This window comes from Gymnoscopelus braueri (genome assembly GCF_963280865.1).
Source record: "Gymnoscopelus braueri genome assembly, chromosome: 7".
NCBI classification, from domain to species: Eukaryota; Metazoa; Chordata; class Actinopteri; order Myctophiformes; family Myctophidae; genus Gymnoscopelus; species Gymnoscopelus braueri.
Window position 1 is genome coordinate 44988824 of NC_137608.1, and position 18310 is coordinate 45007133.

The following is an 18310-nucleotide window of genomic DNA, read 5'->3' on the forward strand; positions in this document are numbered from 1 at the left end:
CTGAGAGTGTACATTTTTACACTCTCAGTGTTACAGGCCTGTAAGGGTCCATTTGGAACCCCCTCAAGGAACCTGAGGGTCCCTGGACCCCACTTTGAGAACCACTGCCCTAGAGAAAAGTAGAGTTGGTTATAAACCAAACCATGCTAAGTAGCCTACACGTATTCACATAACCAAGTACTTGGGTCTTTGTTCCAAGTGATTGGAACTGTCAGAGTCGTTAAAGCCTTGAAATGTGTTATAATGAATTCACAAAGGAGTCTGTATGTTAGACTGAACACGGCCAGAGTGGAAACTTGCTCATGTTTTAAATCCTTACCTAATCCTCGTGAATGCATTGAATTTCAAAATTTTCCACCCTTGTCTTTGACAGGGGAAGAAAAAAGACTTAATTGATACCATGCTTTGGCTGGAACCTTTGATATTACCAAGGAAAACCATAACCCTTATATTGTACATGTGTGTGAGTTGGAGCTTAACCCATTAAGACCGGGAACGCATCCGTGTAATTTTTTTGATTTCTTTGCGCTATTCAAAAATAGCAGATAAACAAGCTCATAGCGCGGCACCGAGTGCCGCGCTATGAGCTTGTAGATCTGCTATTTTTGAAAAATCGTGAAAATGTGTGCAAATCTTTAGTTTGAATATATATATATACTTTTTTAAAGCAAAACTTTTTAACTCAAATCTTTGCTTCTGGGGATTTTACAAATGTCTAACAGTTTGTTTTCCCTAAAGTTTTTTTTTTTTTTTTTTTTACTTATATATATACTTATATTATCAATGATTTTCAAACTTTTTTCATGTCAAGGACCCCCAAAATAATATGTATTTGTCCGCGGACCCCCTCCCATCTAAGAATATTTTGTTCCAGGGACCCCCAGAAGCAAAGATTATATAAGAATAAAAGATTTGCAAAAATGTTTTTTTTTCTAAAAATAGCAGATCTACAAGCTCATAGCGCGGCACTCGGTGCCGCGCTATGAGCTTGTATATCTGCTATTTTTGAATAGCCAAAGAAATCTTAAAATGACACACATGCGTTCCCTTCCCGGCCTTAAAGGGTTAACCAAACCTGGCCCATCTCCGCTTGACCCAACCTCAAACAGATTGCTGCATGGTCTGGCACAACCCTCCCACTTAAGAAAAAACAAACAAGCTGGATGATAAATGTACAATTTCCCAATAGCTGATTGTGGGTTTTATCTCCGTGAATTTGTGGAAAATGAACCGTCGTGCTTTTTTTTTGCATTTCAGTTAATTGCTATGGTTATCATAGTCTATACAAACAACAATATTTACGATGGAACCCGCATTAAATTCCCCCTTTTCTCTTCAGGCTCGGTGTTTTGCGGGATTCCCATGATTCACTGCGTGGGCGAGCATCAGCTCAGCATCAGACCATCAACTCATATTTTTCCGAAGTGAAGATTGTTATTTTTTCCATAAACACAACAAACAAACAAGTTAATGTCATGGCTGCCGAGGGTGGCCAACACATCCTTGATCTCATTGACAAGATAGTATAGGTCTGGGCAATTAACAGAAAACATATCGTAACCGATATTAGAACCAATGACCGACTTAATTTTGCTCATGTAGGTTAATCGAATCAGAAGAAGCAGGTTGTTTTTTATATACCATATACTGTATATAACACACAAAAAAATCGGCACAAATACATTATAATCGTTTTTTTTTAATAATCGCCTAAATCGATTAGTCTGATTAACCACATAACCCTATATTATACGTTGTTGTACAATGGTGGCACACAAAAATAGCGAAAATAGCCGATCTACAACTCACAACGTGTCTTGATGCAACACGTTGTGAACTTGCAGATCTGCTCTTTTCACTATTATTTTAATAATTGTTTTGTTAATCATAATCGAAGCAAATGTTTGAAATAATCTTGATATTGATTTGAAGTCATATCGCCCAGCCCTACGATGGTGCATTCCACACTTGGCCAATATAATACGAAATGGTACACAATTCTGGTCTCCTAAGTGGTCGCGGACACCCCACGTGAATGTCAGATCTTGCAAACATCAGTGTATATATCACACACGAGTGTTGACACAGTGAGGCCTTGAATAAAGTAACTTTTCCCCTGATTCATCTGTCTGTACAATACCATTTAGTGTCAGAATGTTCAGAACATAATGATGTGGCTTGGTCCATGAAGAGAAAACGTTGGGAAAAAAAGTGAAAATCTTGAAGTGGGTGTGTTCATTATGTAGATTTTGGCTCCAGTACCACGTCTTGGCTCTGTTGTGGAGAACATCGGTCTGCAGGAAATTCACAGGAAGATCATTTTTAATGCCAAGCTGTGGCCTACACGCTTCAATGGTCTGATGGAGGTGCTAATGGAGGCCCTAACAGTGTCTCATCCCCATTCCAGATCCTGGATTATTGATGGATTGAGTATTCTTTTGCGGCCGTGTACAGCGTTGCCTTTCCAAGCGTGGCTATAAACTTCTAAAGTATTGTTAGCTTTTGCACTCGGGAGAATGTCCTCACAACCTCTTCCTTTACGAGTCAATTGGGAGGGAGAATGGTAACTGCACAAGTACATAAAAGAGGCTCGCACACAATATCGGCTCTGTTTCCGTTGCCAATTTGTAATTCACTACACGATTTGTGTAGGAGTTCCAATGATATTTGTAATCTCAAGGTAAATGTTTGTGGTTATGGCTGGCCTCCAAAGTAAAGCACTGTCCACTCCATGAACTATTACTGTAACGATAACTATAATATTTTGTTTTAAAAATGGTTCTCCAACTCAAGTGGATGGCTGAGTCCATGTTCCATTACAACTTCCGTAGTTCAGTTTGATGAACGATAGAAACACACGACAGTTAGTTTAAAAAAAATAATCCATCTGAATTTACAGTTCACTCACGTTTAACATGTTTACCGGACGTTATCATTGTGGATGATCACATCATTATAATATTTGTGTATTTGTTGGCAGTGGTTCTCAAAGTGGGGTCCAGGGACTCTCAGGGTTATTTTAGGGGGTTCTAAATTGACCCTTACAAGTCTGTAACTCTGACAGTATACAAATGGAACCAAATGGACCCTGACGGGTCCATTTGGTTCCATTTGTTTACTGTCAGAGTTAAGGAGGGGTCCATGAAATCTTAAAGTTTGAGAACCACTGGTTCAGGGGTCCTTGAGGGGGTTCCAGGGGTCCCCAGCTATAAGAAGTCTGTAACTCTCGTTATGGGGGCCTAACACTGGGGCAAATTGGGGGTACTTAAAACTAAAATGTTTGAGAACCACTGTTGTTAGTAGATGGCTGGATTGCTGCAGGCCTGCATCACTGTGGGACTGGTGTGATTTATTGCTACTTGAACGCTGTTCGCTGACCCAGAGTACACTGACAGTATCCTCCACTGCCTGAAAAGGCAGAAGAATGTGCCTGGTCACTCCCCGTCATTTCTCACATGGTGGTGGGGAGTGTAAGTGTGTCAGTGTAAACTTGAAACACTGCGTGGAGGGGCATAAATGGACTGCACTCTTTGTGTAAATACAACCACTAGTCCTCACTAATGAGTGGGGGTCGAACGTTGATATTGTATAATGCCGTTGTCGGGCAAAAAAACGTGTATGTCCAAAACATTTTAAAATAGTGAAAATAGCGTTGTGACGTGTTGTATGCTTGTAAGCTATATTTTCTCTACCTCTGTAGTCTGTGCGAAGTATGAAAAAACATTAAAAAGTTGATTTATGGAGATACAAGGTTTCTACAGCTCCGATGCTGCACAGAAAAATGTTAAAGCCACAATCCGGGACTTTTTTTTTGAATTTTCAACTATGGAAAGATGTTTGAAATGTAGCTTCAGTTTCACCCAGCTCATGGCTGCTCAGATGGTCATGATGAGCTGTTAGGGGTTAAAGGTTTCATGACGTTCAGTTTTACCACACATTAAAAGTCTTTGTCATGGTCCTTCAAACGTGTATAAAAAGTTTTAACAAAAACATCCACTCCAGTGATCCATGGCAGGTGTTTTTCTCTCACATTTCTAAAGCCTTTTCAACTGCAATGAAAAAAATTATCTTTGCCTGCGGGTGTCGCTGTTGAGGGATTTTGCCTGTCAATCATCGCCTCTGCTCCGCCCCCCCCCCCAAAGGAAAGGATAGGGGAGGGGAGGGGCGAGGAGGAGAGTGGGCGGGATTAATAGGCTGTGACTTCACTGCCGAAGGGCCAAGCTCAGATTACTTTTCAGCCTAATTATTCAGAAAACCCCAGACCACAGAAAATCCACTGAATGTTCAAAGTTCAGATTTTTTGGGTGTAATTGAGGTCATAAACCCTCCAAAAAAACATAAAAACAGTGAAAATGAATGTCATAGAACCTTTAAGTGTCTTGCTCAGGGACACTTCGTCACATATAACGGGGTGGACGGGGGGGGGCAAACCGTTGCCCTTATGATTAGCAGACGGCCTCTCTACCCACCAAGCTACAATATAACTTGCACATTCTGCGTTGGATGGAGGTGGTCTCCCTAACTCTTCCATGGAGACCCTGTTGTCAGGTTGGACATCTACTGGCTGATGTGGTAGTAGTACTGCCTGGAGCCCATATGTGCAATAACTCCCCAGGCCAAGAGGGGACTCCCCGTTGAAAGAGCGGTAGAAGTTTGGTCTCTTACGCGGGAGAAATAGGACATGCAACTTATTGCATCTTTAATTCAAGTCTGAATGTGTACACAATTGACCCATTTCCCCCACACTTTCAGGTGGAATTAATGCTCTGGATTCTGGCTGTGCAGGGTTCTGTTAACTAAAGCTGAATGATGCAGCAATGCAAAATGAAGAGAACTTGAACACTAATTATATATCTCCATCTGTTTTCTACCTCTAGGGACATAAGGGTGACCCGGGACTGTCCCCTGGCCGATCCCCGAAAGGAGATAAAGTAGGCATACTGACAACATCCTCTCATACAATACTACAGAGTAAAGTCCTTACCTATCCATTTGTACACTTAAATGAACGCTGTAAAATGGTGTCCTCTTAGGGAGAGCTGGGTGTGATGGGGCCTCCTGGACTGCCTGGACAAGATGGACGAAAGGTAAGAAATCAGCTGTTGCAAAAAAAAGAAACAATCTAAAAAATAACTTGTGTCTACATGTGTGTGCATGCATACACATGCATACAAGTTTGTCCCATAGCTCTGTTGTTTATTTACTTTCGCTAAACCACATGAACCCCTAGTGTCCCTTCTCTGGGGAGAACATTATGCGAAAATATCCGATCTACAACTTAACAATCCGTCGCCATACATGCACGTTCTAAGTTGTAGATTGGCTACTTTCAGCTAAGAGATTTGGTGTAGAGGGAGAAAAGGAGGGGGGGCCTAGTATAGACCCCTGGGTACCCTGGCCAACTAGGGTATATACTGTATATAGAGGTAGAGCGGCTGCTTGGGAAACGGTTCTCGGTTCAATCCCCGGCTCTCCCTGGGTTAGTGTCGAAGACTTGTCCCTGACCGCTCCCGATGAGCAGATTGGTGCCCTGCATGGCTTCCTCTGCCACCAGTGTGTGAATGTGTGTGAATGGCAGAATGTAAGGCACAGTGTCGAGCCCTTTGGATAGAGAGCCGCTATATACATTCCCCATTTACCCTTTTTAAGTGGTTAAAAGGCCCATGAGTCGGTGGCTTTTGAATGAATGACTAAATCAATGAATGAGGGGGCTGATATCGAGGATCTATAAATCAAAGCATACAGTACATACTACATCCCCACACCCCCGCCCTGCTGCCAAAAATTCCCTTTGAGGGGGGGAATTCTCTCAGAAGTGGGCTGTTAGGAGGGCTCGGCCAAACATCTATCTCTCTCTCTCTCTCTCTCTCTCTGGATGTTTGAGCTCTTGTTTGGAGCGCGGCCTAACATAGTGCAGGCGTCTGGGTGCCGCCCGCACCTGTGTTTCTGACTCCTCTTCAGTTGTGGGTGGAAAAAAAGTGCTTTACTTGAGTAAGAATAGCAATACCACAATGTAGAAACACTCTGTTACAAGTTACAAGTCCTGTATTCAGAGCTTTACTTTGAGTAAAAGCGCAAACACATTGGTACAGAATATACTTACAGTACAAAAGTCAAAGAACAAAGTCAAAGTTTTATTCAAATAGGGCTTGAGGGGTTTTGTAATAATAATCGAAATACGTTTTCAATGATAGTTTTCAAATAATTGCAGTGGAGTAAAAAGTTACGTTTAACCACTTCGATGTAGTGGAGTAGAAGTATAAAGTATTGAAAAATGAAATACTCAAGAAAGGTTGAAAAAAAAAGAAAGAAAAAAAACCTCAAAATTGTGAAAAGTAAAGTACTTGTACTTAGTTACTTTTCACCACTGCTCTGCAGTCCGAACCGCTTGGAAAGGTTTGAATAGCTGGCCTGTTACATCACCACCACCGGCCCCCACATAGCGGAGGCATTCGAGGAGAGTTCGGGGTCTTTTTAGAGGGGGGGTGGTGGGGGGGGGGGGCTGCGCCTGCGCTTTTAAACTGCAGCCGCAACCCTTCCAAGTGCCAAAACCCGTGGCCGTTTTTGATTTCATAACAGCCTCCTCTCAAAAGTAGGGCGACTTATGAATGTGGGTTAATTCGGCGCTGAAGATTTATGCGGTTAGCATTTGTTTGCTCATGCTGACTGCAGTCATTTACATGCCAGTTAGCCTTAATGTGCATGTTATCATGACAGAGAATGATTGTTACCAGCCAGCGCTGAGGGAGAGAGAGCGTAGCCTTGTGCATTTCATCTCTGGCCTCGCCCCAAGCCATGTTATTCCACTCATAGTAATTACAAATCTCTGGAGTACCAGGCCGTTGCATTTTCTCATGAGCGTAGTGCTCTGCGATGAGTGTGTAGTCACTTTAACCCCTTGAACCCTCCAGTCTAAACAGACCTGAGTTGCAGCTGTAGTCGGACCGCCTGTTTTCCGTCTACACCAAAACTCTTTGCCAAAAATGTGCTGATCTACAAGCTCTTGCAGATCTGCTATTTTTTGGCAAACGTTTTCCCCAAAATAGGGATGCTGGGCTTCAAGTGGTTATACACACACACACACACACACGCCCAGGGACGTGCTTGTGTACCCGTGCGCACACTCACTCACACACACATGCACGCGCACACGTCAACACAATCACGGTAAGGAGAATCACCGTTGTGTTGTGATGCTGAACAGTGGTGCGGCCGCATCTGTTTTTAGAAAACATCTGAAAAAAAAACCCGAAACACAATCAAAAAGAACCTAAAAGAGAGCGGAAAAAATCCATGAGACATGACTTCCTCTGAATTACACTGGGCGGTTTATCACATGAAGCTGTTCTTCACACTGACCGCTGCCAGAGAGATTTCACGAGGAATAGAGCAGAAAAAGAAAGAAAAAAGGCAAAGCGGGGCCGTCAGACCGTGATACAGTGAGAGGCTACAGCGAGGCCAAGAGCTCACATGCCAACGCTATGTTGTCATTTGGAATTGACTGTCACACTTAATGAGGAATTCTGCTAAGTACAGTAACTCACACGCACGCACGCACGCACGCACGCACGCACGCACGCACGCACGCACGCACGCACACACACACACGCGCGCACACACACACGCACACGCACACGCACACGCACACACACATACAGTACATAAACACAGATTCATATTACTATACTTGTGAGGACATCAACATTTTAGGACGCCGATTTCGTGAATGCCATTTCTTTTTTTGGGGGGCATTTTAATCGTAAGCCTAAAGCCAAAAAATTGCAGATCTACAAGCTTGTACATCGACAATTCTTCGGTGCATGACACAAGTCTGCAACTAAGTATAAATCAAGCATAACGCTATCTCTAATCCCTAAACACAAGTAAGACGCGCGAACGCTGGAAGCGAACGCAGCTCGAAAATATTGTGTATTTACGGACTTGTAATCCGTGTTATTTCACCCACCGTGATGGGGAGAGAACATTGACATTGTGTGTGTGTGTGTGTGTGTGTGTGTGTGTGTGTGTGTGTGTGTGTGTGTGTGTGTGTGTGTGTGTGTGTGTGTGTGTGTGTGTGTGTGTGTGTGTGTGTGTGTGTGTGTGTGTGTGTGTGTGTGTGTGTGTTTTTTGCAGGCTTTTGTGCATTTTAATCTGAGCATTGTCTAAATTCCTGCACTCTGGCGCACTCTGGCGGCTGCACACAGGCAGTGCACGCACGTGAGTCACATGGGGGCGCGAGCCAATGAGAGCGCGGCTGCACACAGAGACACACACACACAACCCGAGCACGGTTACATAGGGCGCGTTCGAAAATTTCGCACCGGAGCACACTCGCCTATTAGTTTGTATTGGCCAGTGCGCTCAGTGCTGTATTTTCGAACGCACCAAGAGTAAGCTCGAAGCCGCGCCTCCTTCCGCGTTCGCAATAACTTCTAAATGCTCTCAAAACAACAAAAAAACGGTTTCTTCTTCTTCATAAAACAACCATTTCTCTTGTGAGGACCAGGAAAATGGTTCTCACAATGTTGTATTTCTCATTCTACTACATTCTACTATACTTGTTGAGACATATGGTCAGGTCCTCGCAAGTATAGTAATACACACACACACACACACACACACACACACACACACACACACACACACACACACACACACACACACACACACACACACACACACACACACACACACACACACACACACACACACACGCACGCTTATTCCCGTCTCCATTTGGACCACATTTGTGTGTGAGTGTAGACATAAAGTGTGCAACAATCCAATAAGTCCTTGGCGGGAACTTTTAACAATCTATTATGCAATGGGACCGGGCCTGAATGCTTAGAGACCATCTGGAGGGCTGACGGTTCCTTCATTCATTGTAGTAGTATAGGGACCGGTCCAGATCCTAAAAGTTAGACCACTTCTCTCTGCTTATCCCATTCAATCCGGGAATGCATCTGTGTCATCTTAGATTTCTTTGGATATTCAAAAAATAGCAGATATACAAGCTCATAGCGCGGCACCGAGTGCCACGCTATGAGCTTGTATATCTGCTATTTCTTTAGAAAAATCGTGAAATCTTTGAATATGTATGTTTTTTAATTTTTTTTATTATTTACTCAAGTCTTTGCTACTGGGAATTCTACAAATGTCTTCTAAATCCTAACATTTTTTTTTGGAAAAAAACTTGTGTTTCTATAATATCAGTGGTTCAAAAACTTCTTGTAAAGGACCCCCAAAATTAAATGTATTTGTCCGCGGACCCCCCATCACAAAATATTATTTTCCAGGGACCCCCAGAAGCAACGATTTGAGTAAAAAAAAAATATACATGTATATTCAAAGATTTGCACAAATGATCACGATTAAGAAAAAATTTGCAAATCTATACAGAGTGCCGTGCTATGAGCTTGTATATCTGCTATTTTTTGAATAGTCAAAGAAATCTTAAAATGACACAGATGCGTTCCCGGTCTTAGTGGATTATATGAGTCACGGAAAGTGGAGTCATGGGAAAACGCCGGTTATTCTGCCATCTGCGTTACGGTAATTGTGAAGCTTTCGCTTGGGCGTGGGCCCGACGTCCCAACCAGGGGTTAAATAAAGTCTAGCATTCCTATTCTAGCATTCCTATTCTGAGGGCGAACAGTCAACGGAAATAGTTGATCTGTAAGCTCACAGTGCACCGCGATGCGACATGAGATTGTAGATCGGCTATTTTCAGCAGAGAGATTTGGGTGTCGAGGGAAAAATCAGTGGTCCCGGGCATAGAGTCCTGGGGTATTCTTGTCATCTAAGTATATTTAAAAACCTTTTTGATATTTTCAAGTGGGCCCTGATCCAGAAAAAGGTTGTGAACCAATGACATAATAAGTGGTTAAGTGGGTGTGAGAGCGATATCTATTCTCTTTAGATGGAATTGCGGCCAAGCGTGACTGAGCCGCGCAATCAGAATCAGATTCATCTTTAACATGTGGTCAGCCCTGAGAGAGAAACTTCTAACTCTCTGGGCCTGAACGCTGACAGGCGTGCTAATTGCTAAACGCAATGCTGAAATGTTGTTGATAAAATCAAGGCAGCTTGTCTAATTCTCGAAAAAAGTCACCAAAAAATACACCTCATTGTCTGCAGCTGTGCTCAGCTCACTTAGCATCAGTGGTGTAAAGTAACTAAGTACATTTACTTAAGTACTGTACTTAAGTAAAATGTTGAGGTATTTGTACTTTACTTGAGTATTTCCAATTTCCAATACTTTTACTTCTACTCCACTCCATCTCAGAGGCAAATATTGTACTTTTACGCCACTACAATTATTTGAAAACTTTAGTTACTAGTTACTTTTCAGATATAAATTATTACATTATAAAACATACATTTACCAATTTAGCCCTATTTTATACCTAGGCTATTTGAAAATAGCCGATCTACAAGCTCACAACGCGTCGCATCGCGACGCGTTGTGAGCTTGTAGATCTGCTATTTTCAAATATTTAGTACTTTTACTTTTGATACTATAAGTACATTTTGATGCCAATACTTTTGTACTTTTACTCAAGTCAATTTTGAATTCTGGACTTTTACTTGTAACAGAGTATTTTTATATTGCAGTATTGGTACTTTTACTTAAGTAAAGAATTTGAGTACTTTTTCCACCACTGCTTAGCATTTCGTTTTTTATTTGTATTTTTTCGCATAGCCCTACTCTGGCACTTGAAGCCAAAACATTTTATATGGACATAAAACCACTTTTTGTATTTCAAGTTATATAATGTTCCAAAATTCCATCATCGGCCCCAGTATGGCAGACACTGGGGCCAGCTAGCTGCCCTCTCAGTCACACTGTGACCTGGCCAGCTTTATTGGGCACTTTTACTTTACGTCACTCACTCTGCCACGGGAACAGTTGTGTGAGTGCTGCTGGCGGACCCTTGGCACCGTGCCAGAGAACACCTCTCTCACTGTGGGAAACGTGTAAAAGTTGTAATGGGAAGGTTAGCCTGGAGTCAGTCAGCGGCCTGAGCTGTAAAATAAAGAAGGTTGGTGTGTGTGTATGTGTGTGTGTGTGTGTGTGTGTGTGAGAGGGAGAGAGAGAGAGTGTGTGAGTGAAACACTCTGGAGAGAGGATTACCGGTTCTGGGCCAACTTGTAGTGCTCTTTCCACACATTGGAATAGGATCCAGATCTTTATTAGATTTTTCCCTCTTACTCCCGAACATTGTACATTAATATCCCAAACACTTACTGTGTGGCTAACAGGCTGTTTGTCCAAGACAGGAATGGTGTTGAATCTGTGTAGGTCTAAAAATGTCGTCTTCTTTTTTTTTTTATCATAAAGCCTTTCCAGGTAAATGAGTAGATGAGGTGGGGATTCACATAGAAAGAACATTTTAGCTTTTGCCAAGCTCAGCTCTTACATAACCCATTAAGACCTGGAACTTTGTCATTTTTAGATTTGAGCTAAAAAAGCATTATTTTACACTTTGGGCTATTCAAAAATAGCAGATCTACAAGCTCATAGCGCGGCACCGAGTGCCGCGCTATGAGCTTGTAGATCTGCTATTTTTGAAAAATCGTGAAAATGTGCAAATCTTTGAATATATGTATATATTTTTAAGCGAAATTTTTTAACTCAAATCTTTGCTTCTGGGGGTCCCTGGAACAAAATATTTTGATGGGGGTCCGCGACCAAATACTTACAATTTTGGGGGTCCTTGACATGAAAAAGTTTGAGCACCACTGATGTAGAAACATACGTTTTTCAGAAAACTGTTGAGATTTAGGAGACATGTAGAATCGGCTTCAGGTCTTACTGATTACGGTTATTGTGATTTTGTTGCTGTCAGGCAGAAACCTCTTAGATCCATATTTTAACATTTTGTAAATTAACGCCCTACTTGATCGTACACACAAAAGTATCAAAAGTAGCTGATCCACAAGCTCGAAACGCGGCACGAAACGCGGCGCGAATCGGCGCATTTTGAGCCGGTAGATCGGCTACTTTTGCTGTTTTTGAACTTGAATCCAGAAAAGTAACAGTTTTGGTTTCCTCCCGACAGAGACGGTTTATACATAGCACAGCGCACCGGTGTCACGCATCGAAAATTGCCGATCTCCAAGCTCACAATGTGTCGCAGGCAGCACCACGTGTTGAGAGCTTGTAGATCTGCTATTTTCGCTGCGTGTCATGGCGCACAACCCAAGTATATAGCTCAGGCTTTTACAAGCTTTTTCTTTTGGCTCGGGTGTCATAGCTATGAGTGACAGTAATTAAAACGATCCATTCTCCACAACAACACCGCCAACTGGATGTGTGATCCATTGCCATAGGGGGGGGGGGGCCTTGCGTAACCAATTTAGATGATTTGGACAGCGTGCAGAAGCATTTGACACGTCGCTTCAAACAAAGACGTCTCTCTTTTCTGTTTTAACCCATTCAATCCGGGAACACTATAGCCTATTATTTTATACTTTGGCTATTCAAAAATAGCAGATATACAAGCTCATGGCGTGGCACAGAGTGCCGCGCTATGAGCTTGTATATCTGCTATTTTAAAAAAATCATGATTTTTTCTTGCAAATCTTTGAATATATATTTTTAAAGCGGACATTTGTAACTCAAGTCTTTGCTTCTGGGGGTCCCTGGAACAACATATTTTCAGATGGGGGTTTGCGGCCAAATACGTATAATTTTGGGCGTCCTTGACACGAAAAAGTTTGAGCAACACTGATATTATAGCAACATAAGTGTCTCAGAAAACTGTTAGGATTTAGAAGACATTTTGTAGAATCGTATATCTCAGGCCTTAATGGGTTAAGAATGTTTTATGTCTCCCCGACATAAAGACATCTCCAAAGATAAGAGCGAGAGTAACGTACCGTACATACCTACCACCGCGGAGAGTGGGGGTTCGATTCCTGGGCCGCGGTGCCTGTTCAGCAGGGAGCAACACTGGGAGGCATAGCATGCACTCCTGGTATGGGCACGATGACACGTTTAAGTTGTCGATTAGATGTCACACAATGAATGGCGATGAATGATTTAATTGTGTTTTTGGCATTTGGAACATTGGAACATATAAATAAAAACTTAATTTCTGTTTGCCTTTTACGCTTCTTAAGATAAAATTGCCCAGGGCAGATAATGACAAATACTATACAAATACAATACAACTTATTGACATATTTAATAATTGTATACTTTCAAAACATTTTAAAATAGCAGAAATAGCGGACCTACAAGCTCAGAAGGAGACATGCAGTTGTCTACAACCCCCAGATGAACAGTAGGGGTTGGTTGGCAGAGACGGCGAGGAATTGGCATATATATATAAAACCCACTGTCTAGCTTCATGCCAAACACTTCAAACTTTATTGGGAGGTTTTTCTTATGTAAAGCAACGGACTGTTTGCTCTGTGCCCACAATTCCTCTCGGGAACAATAAAGTTTACTCTCTCTCTTTCTCTCAGCTTAACCACAGACGTTTTCGGGCGCTTGGACACACGGACAAACACGCACACACTCGCGCACACACACACACACACACAGACACTCATCATCATCATCATCATCATCATCATCATCATCATCATCATCATCATCATCATCATCCAGGGACTGCTGCGTTTGTTTCAGTGGTTTTTTGCAGTGCTGGATGGAGGGCCCAGACACATTCTTTTGACGTTGTGCGTCCGTGCTCTGGCTCTCACCGCTCCTGTATTCTGTTATTCACTCTAAACTATTTCCAGCTTACTGTTGCTTGTCTGCAGATAAATAGACAGTCCAGTGGTTTGACAGAGCTATCATAACGTCGCTGTCAGCTAGAAACCTTGTATCTCCCGTGTTTCATCGTTTTGTGTTTTTTATGCCTTATGTGTTATACTTAATCATTATCGTTGCTGTCGGGTAGAAACCTCTTATCTCCATGTTTTAACTTTTTGTGTTTTTTCGTAAATTAACGCCGTACTACAGCGTCATACAAAAGCATCCGTTTTGAACTTGTAGATCTACTGCTTTTGCTATTTTTGAATTTGAATCCTGAAAAGCAACAGTTTTGGACATCGGGGGTTTCCACCCTACAGAGATGATATGATAGTGTTGTGAAACGTTGCAAAAATATCCAATCTACAAGCTCACAGCGCATGCAATTGTTTGAAAGCGCTATCGACGTTGCTGTTGTGCAGATACCTTGTATCTCAAAATTTCATCTTTTTCGTTATACTTCATACTTCATGATAGTGCCGTGAAAAGTAGCAAAAATATCCGATCTACAAGCTCACGTGGTCATACGAGCTTGTAGATCAGCTATTGAAAATAGCTATGAAAATCTTTCTAAAGTAGCGTTTTAAACATTTTCGCCTATAATGGCAAAAATAGGGACGCAAGGTGTCATTAAGTCTGTCTGTGTTTTTTTTTAAATAAATATTTAACCAATGAAAATTATTTAAAAAAAATAGCTTGTGATTAAAGAACTACACTGGATCCATTGGAACACCATTTTCTTTCATTTCCTGAAAAGTGACGGTTTTGGACATACAAGGTTTCCGCGCGACAGCGACGATAACGGGCGCTCAGTGAGGCAGTTACGGCGAGTGGCCACCGGAACGGCATCTGGCTTCCATCTGGCTGCTCTCAAAAGCAGCAATATGCTGACTGGAGTGGAAAAAAAACCTTGCATTTCCAAAACATTGGAAAGTTAATCAATTCATTTATTTCGGGGGGTTATTTTTCATTTCTAATGAGATTACGGGCAGTCTCTCTTGACATTTACGGAGGAGATTATTTTACCAGCATTTTCCCCTTCAGCTACATACTTTTCAGTAGTTTTTTTGTTTTTTATTGTTTCGCATTTTCTCCTCAATTTATTGGTTGCCATTTTCCCCCTTTGTGTACTGTGGTTGCTGTCGCTGCCAAGCCAATACAGGGTTAGGGTGCAGACAACCACATGTCTCCTCCTCGATACACACGGAGCCACCAGCCGCTTCTTGTCACCTGACAGCCAGGGAGATTCAGTGGGAGAGAGCGTGACGCACGCCACGGTTCACGTCGGGGCTGCGGCTATCGATTATTCTGTCGTTCACGTTTACGAGAAGTTTTTAGTTTGATTAACCCATTAAGACCTGCTGGAACGCATCTGTGTCACTTTAGATGTCTTTGGCTATTCAAAAATAACAGATATACAAGCTCATAGCGCGACACCAAGTCTTAATGGGTTAAAAGTTGCAGCCCTAGATCCCTCCTAGATAGTTTACACTGTTTGATCATTGATTTAATCAACCACTTAAACCCTATACGGTTGACCGAGTCCATCAGGGCTTTCTACTTGTGTCTTTTCTGTTTTCTGTTATTGTGGCGAAAGCTTTTGTAGAAAATAGCCGATCGACAAGCTCACAACGCGTTGCGCCGTGACGCCGCGTTGTGAGCTTGTCGATCTGCTATTTTCCAGCGAAAGCTTTCCCCACAATACGGATGCTGGGGTTTAAGTGGTTAAAATAAAAAGATCTACAAGCTCACAACAACGCATTGCATCGTGACACATTGTGAGCTGTTAGATCGTCTATTTTTGGTATTTTTTTAAAGAAAGAAAATTACAACACTGTTGTACGACGTCGTTGTACGACGAAGTATAAAATAGGTCTTAAAGGAGAATTTTGGACTAAAGTTTTCTTACCTTTTCTATGACGTTATGATATCTTAGGATGAATGGTACAGTAGAAAAATGTCATAACGCCACCCCTGAGCAAAAAAAAAAAAAAAAAAACAGAATTCTTGCTAGACGAGATTGAAATCTCAAGATTTCATTCTCGTGTAGTGAGACTTGTTTTTTTTTTTTGGGACAGTGTTCTGTCACTATGAACGTCAGATCTCACCAAAAAAAATTCCAAAAAAAGCTATTAAAATATGTGATCTAACCTAAGGCCTATCCGCGCACCTTTTAAGCTGTGGCGGCTCAGGGGTGGAGTTATGACATTTTTCTACTGTACCATTCATCCTAAGATATCATAACGTCATAGAAAAGGTAAGAAAACTTTAGTCCAAAATTCTCCTTTAAGTGGTTAATCTGACTAATTGATTTAGTTATAGTCGTGTTGATTCATATACGTATATATATAGAGATCTTTTTTTTTACAAATGATTTAAAAAAATGTGTTCTGCGATTATGGGACGCATCTGTGTCACTTTAGATTTCTTTGGCTATTCAAAAATAGCAGATATACAAGCTCATAGTGCGGCACCGAGTGCCGCGCTATGAGCTTGTAGATCTGCTATTTTTGAAAAATCTGGGGAAAAAAATGTTTAGATTTTTTTCAAAAAACTGTTAGGATTTAGAAAACATTTTTAAGAATCGCCTCAGGTCTTAATGGGTTAATCGGAAAAGTAATCAATAGACTAATCGCTAAAGGAAAGAAAATCAATAGTTGGAGCTGTGGTGCGTGTGTGCACACTACAGTGGGTCTGTGGATCTTTTAGTGTGCACACTACAGTGGGTCTGTGGATCTTTTAGTGTGCACACTACAGTGGGTCTGTGGATCTTTTAGTGTGCACAGTGTTCCTGCCTCTATGGCTAAGGCTGGCGTGTTTTCATGGATGCTAATCCCCCTTGGGGCAGGCCTGTTGTTCCCTCTACACACTGCTGCTGACAGGCTGGCCTGGCAAACGCCTTGATGGCAGAGCTTGGCAGGCTCTCCACACGCTGAGGGGATCAACTCCGTTTTTCCCAGAGACTTTGACTTTTACTCAGGCCTGGGGACCATTACTGGCCCCGGTCGGTTGAATAACCCATTAGAGGACCGTGAGGCCGATGCCACAAAATCAGCAGTTCTCAAACTTTTCCGTGCCAAGGACCCCCAAAATGATGTGTTTGGTTTGAAAATGTTTTTGCCACGTGTTCAGAAAAGGTTGGGTACCACTGGCCTATTGTTTTCACCCGCTATGAAATGTCATTTGAATTTCATTAACCCGTTAAGGGAACGCATCTGTGTAACCACTTTAACCATTATTTTATACTTTGGCTATTAAAAAAAAAGCAGATATACAAGCTCATAGCGCGGCACCGAGTGCAAATCTTTTTTAAGCAAACATCTGTAACTCAAATCTTTGCTTCTGGGGGGGTCACTGGAACAAAACATTTTGAGATGGGGGTCCGCGGCCAAATACATATCATTTTGGGGGTCCTTGGGAAGCACCACGGATATAGAAACATACGTTTTTCAGTAAAACTGTGGGATTTAGAAGACATTTTGTGGAATCCCCAGAAGCAAAGATTTGAGTTACAAATGTTCGCACAAATGTTCATGATTTTTCAAAAATAGCAGATCTACAAGCTCGAGTGCCGCGCTACGAGCTTGTATATCTGCTATTTTTTAATAGCCAAAGAAATGTAGAAATTACACAGATTCTTTCCTGGTCTAAATGGATTAATACAGTGAAGATGACGAGGGACCACTCACCTCATCATTTCCATAGTCTCATCTCTAAATTACACATAATAAAACCCTTCCAAAACCACTGGATGGATTTTGTGATAGTAATGTTAAAGTTGCACTCTGTAACTTTCCCGTTCTGCCGCGCATTTGAACCCGGGTGTCCTGAAATTGGGAGCCCAAATACAACCACCCCAATTGTGAAACTAAAAGTCATAATGTATTAACATATTCTACCATACAGATTGGACAAAATAACATTTTATGTTTATGCTGCGCTGTTTCGGCAAGAGCCGTAGACACATTAATAATCTAACTGTATTTCTCCTCTATCAACAGGGACATAAAGGCCATCCAGGTCCCTCGGGTCTCCCAGGCGATCCTGTGAGTATATTTACTATTTGGACCTCTATCTCTACCATATATCTCTTCTCTCTACTATCTCATTTACTACCTCTACTATCTACAATCTCTACCATCTGTACTCTCTACTATCTCATCTACTGTCTCTACTATCGACTCTCTCTTCCTTATATCTACTGTATACTCTCTACTATCTATCTACCATTTTCTACAGGTACATCTACTATCTACTATTTCTACTATCTACTATGTACTGTACAGTATGTACCATCTACTCTCTCTACTGTAGTGTCTACACATAAGTAAGCCTTGCCGAGCCATGTCGCGCATTGGGAAGGAGCCTAGCACCTGTTTCTTTAGAGTGAGGCGGCTTGACATGCAAGTACACCCCTTGGTCATGACGCTAGTATGTCTTAGGGACTTACCCCCAGTCCAACCCTTGATGCTGAGTGCCAAAGCAGCGAGGCATTGGGTCCCATTTTTATAGTCTTTGGTATGACCCGGCTGGGGAATTGAACCC

The 18310-nt window shown here is 42.0% G+C and overlaps 1 protein-coding gene across 2 annotated transcripts in view; it reads left to right on the top strand.

Annotated features, from left to right (window-relative positions):
- Nucleotides 1-18310, top strand: part of col27a1b (collagen, type XXVII, alpha 1b) — a 139788-nt gene that overhangs the window by 31010 nt on the left and 90468 nt on the right. For both annotated transcript variants that reach the window (XM_080433065.1, XM_080433066.1), the window contains 3 exons: nt 4878-4931; nt 5034-5087; nt 17767-17811. In XM_080433065.1, coding sequence (XP_080289191.1) covers nt 4878-4931; nt 5034-5087; nt 17767-17811 — 153 coding nt within the window. The remainder of the gene's footprint in view (nt 1-4877; nt 4932-5033; nt 5088-17766; nt 17812-18310) is intronic.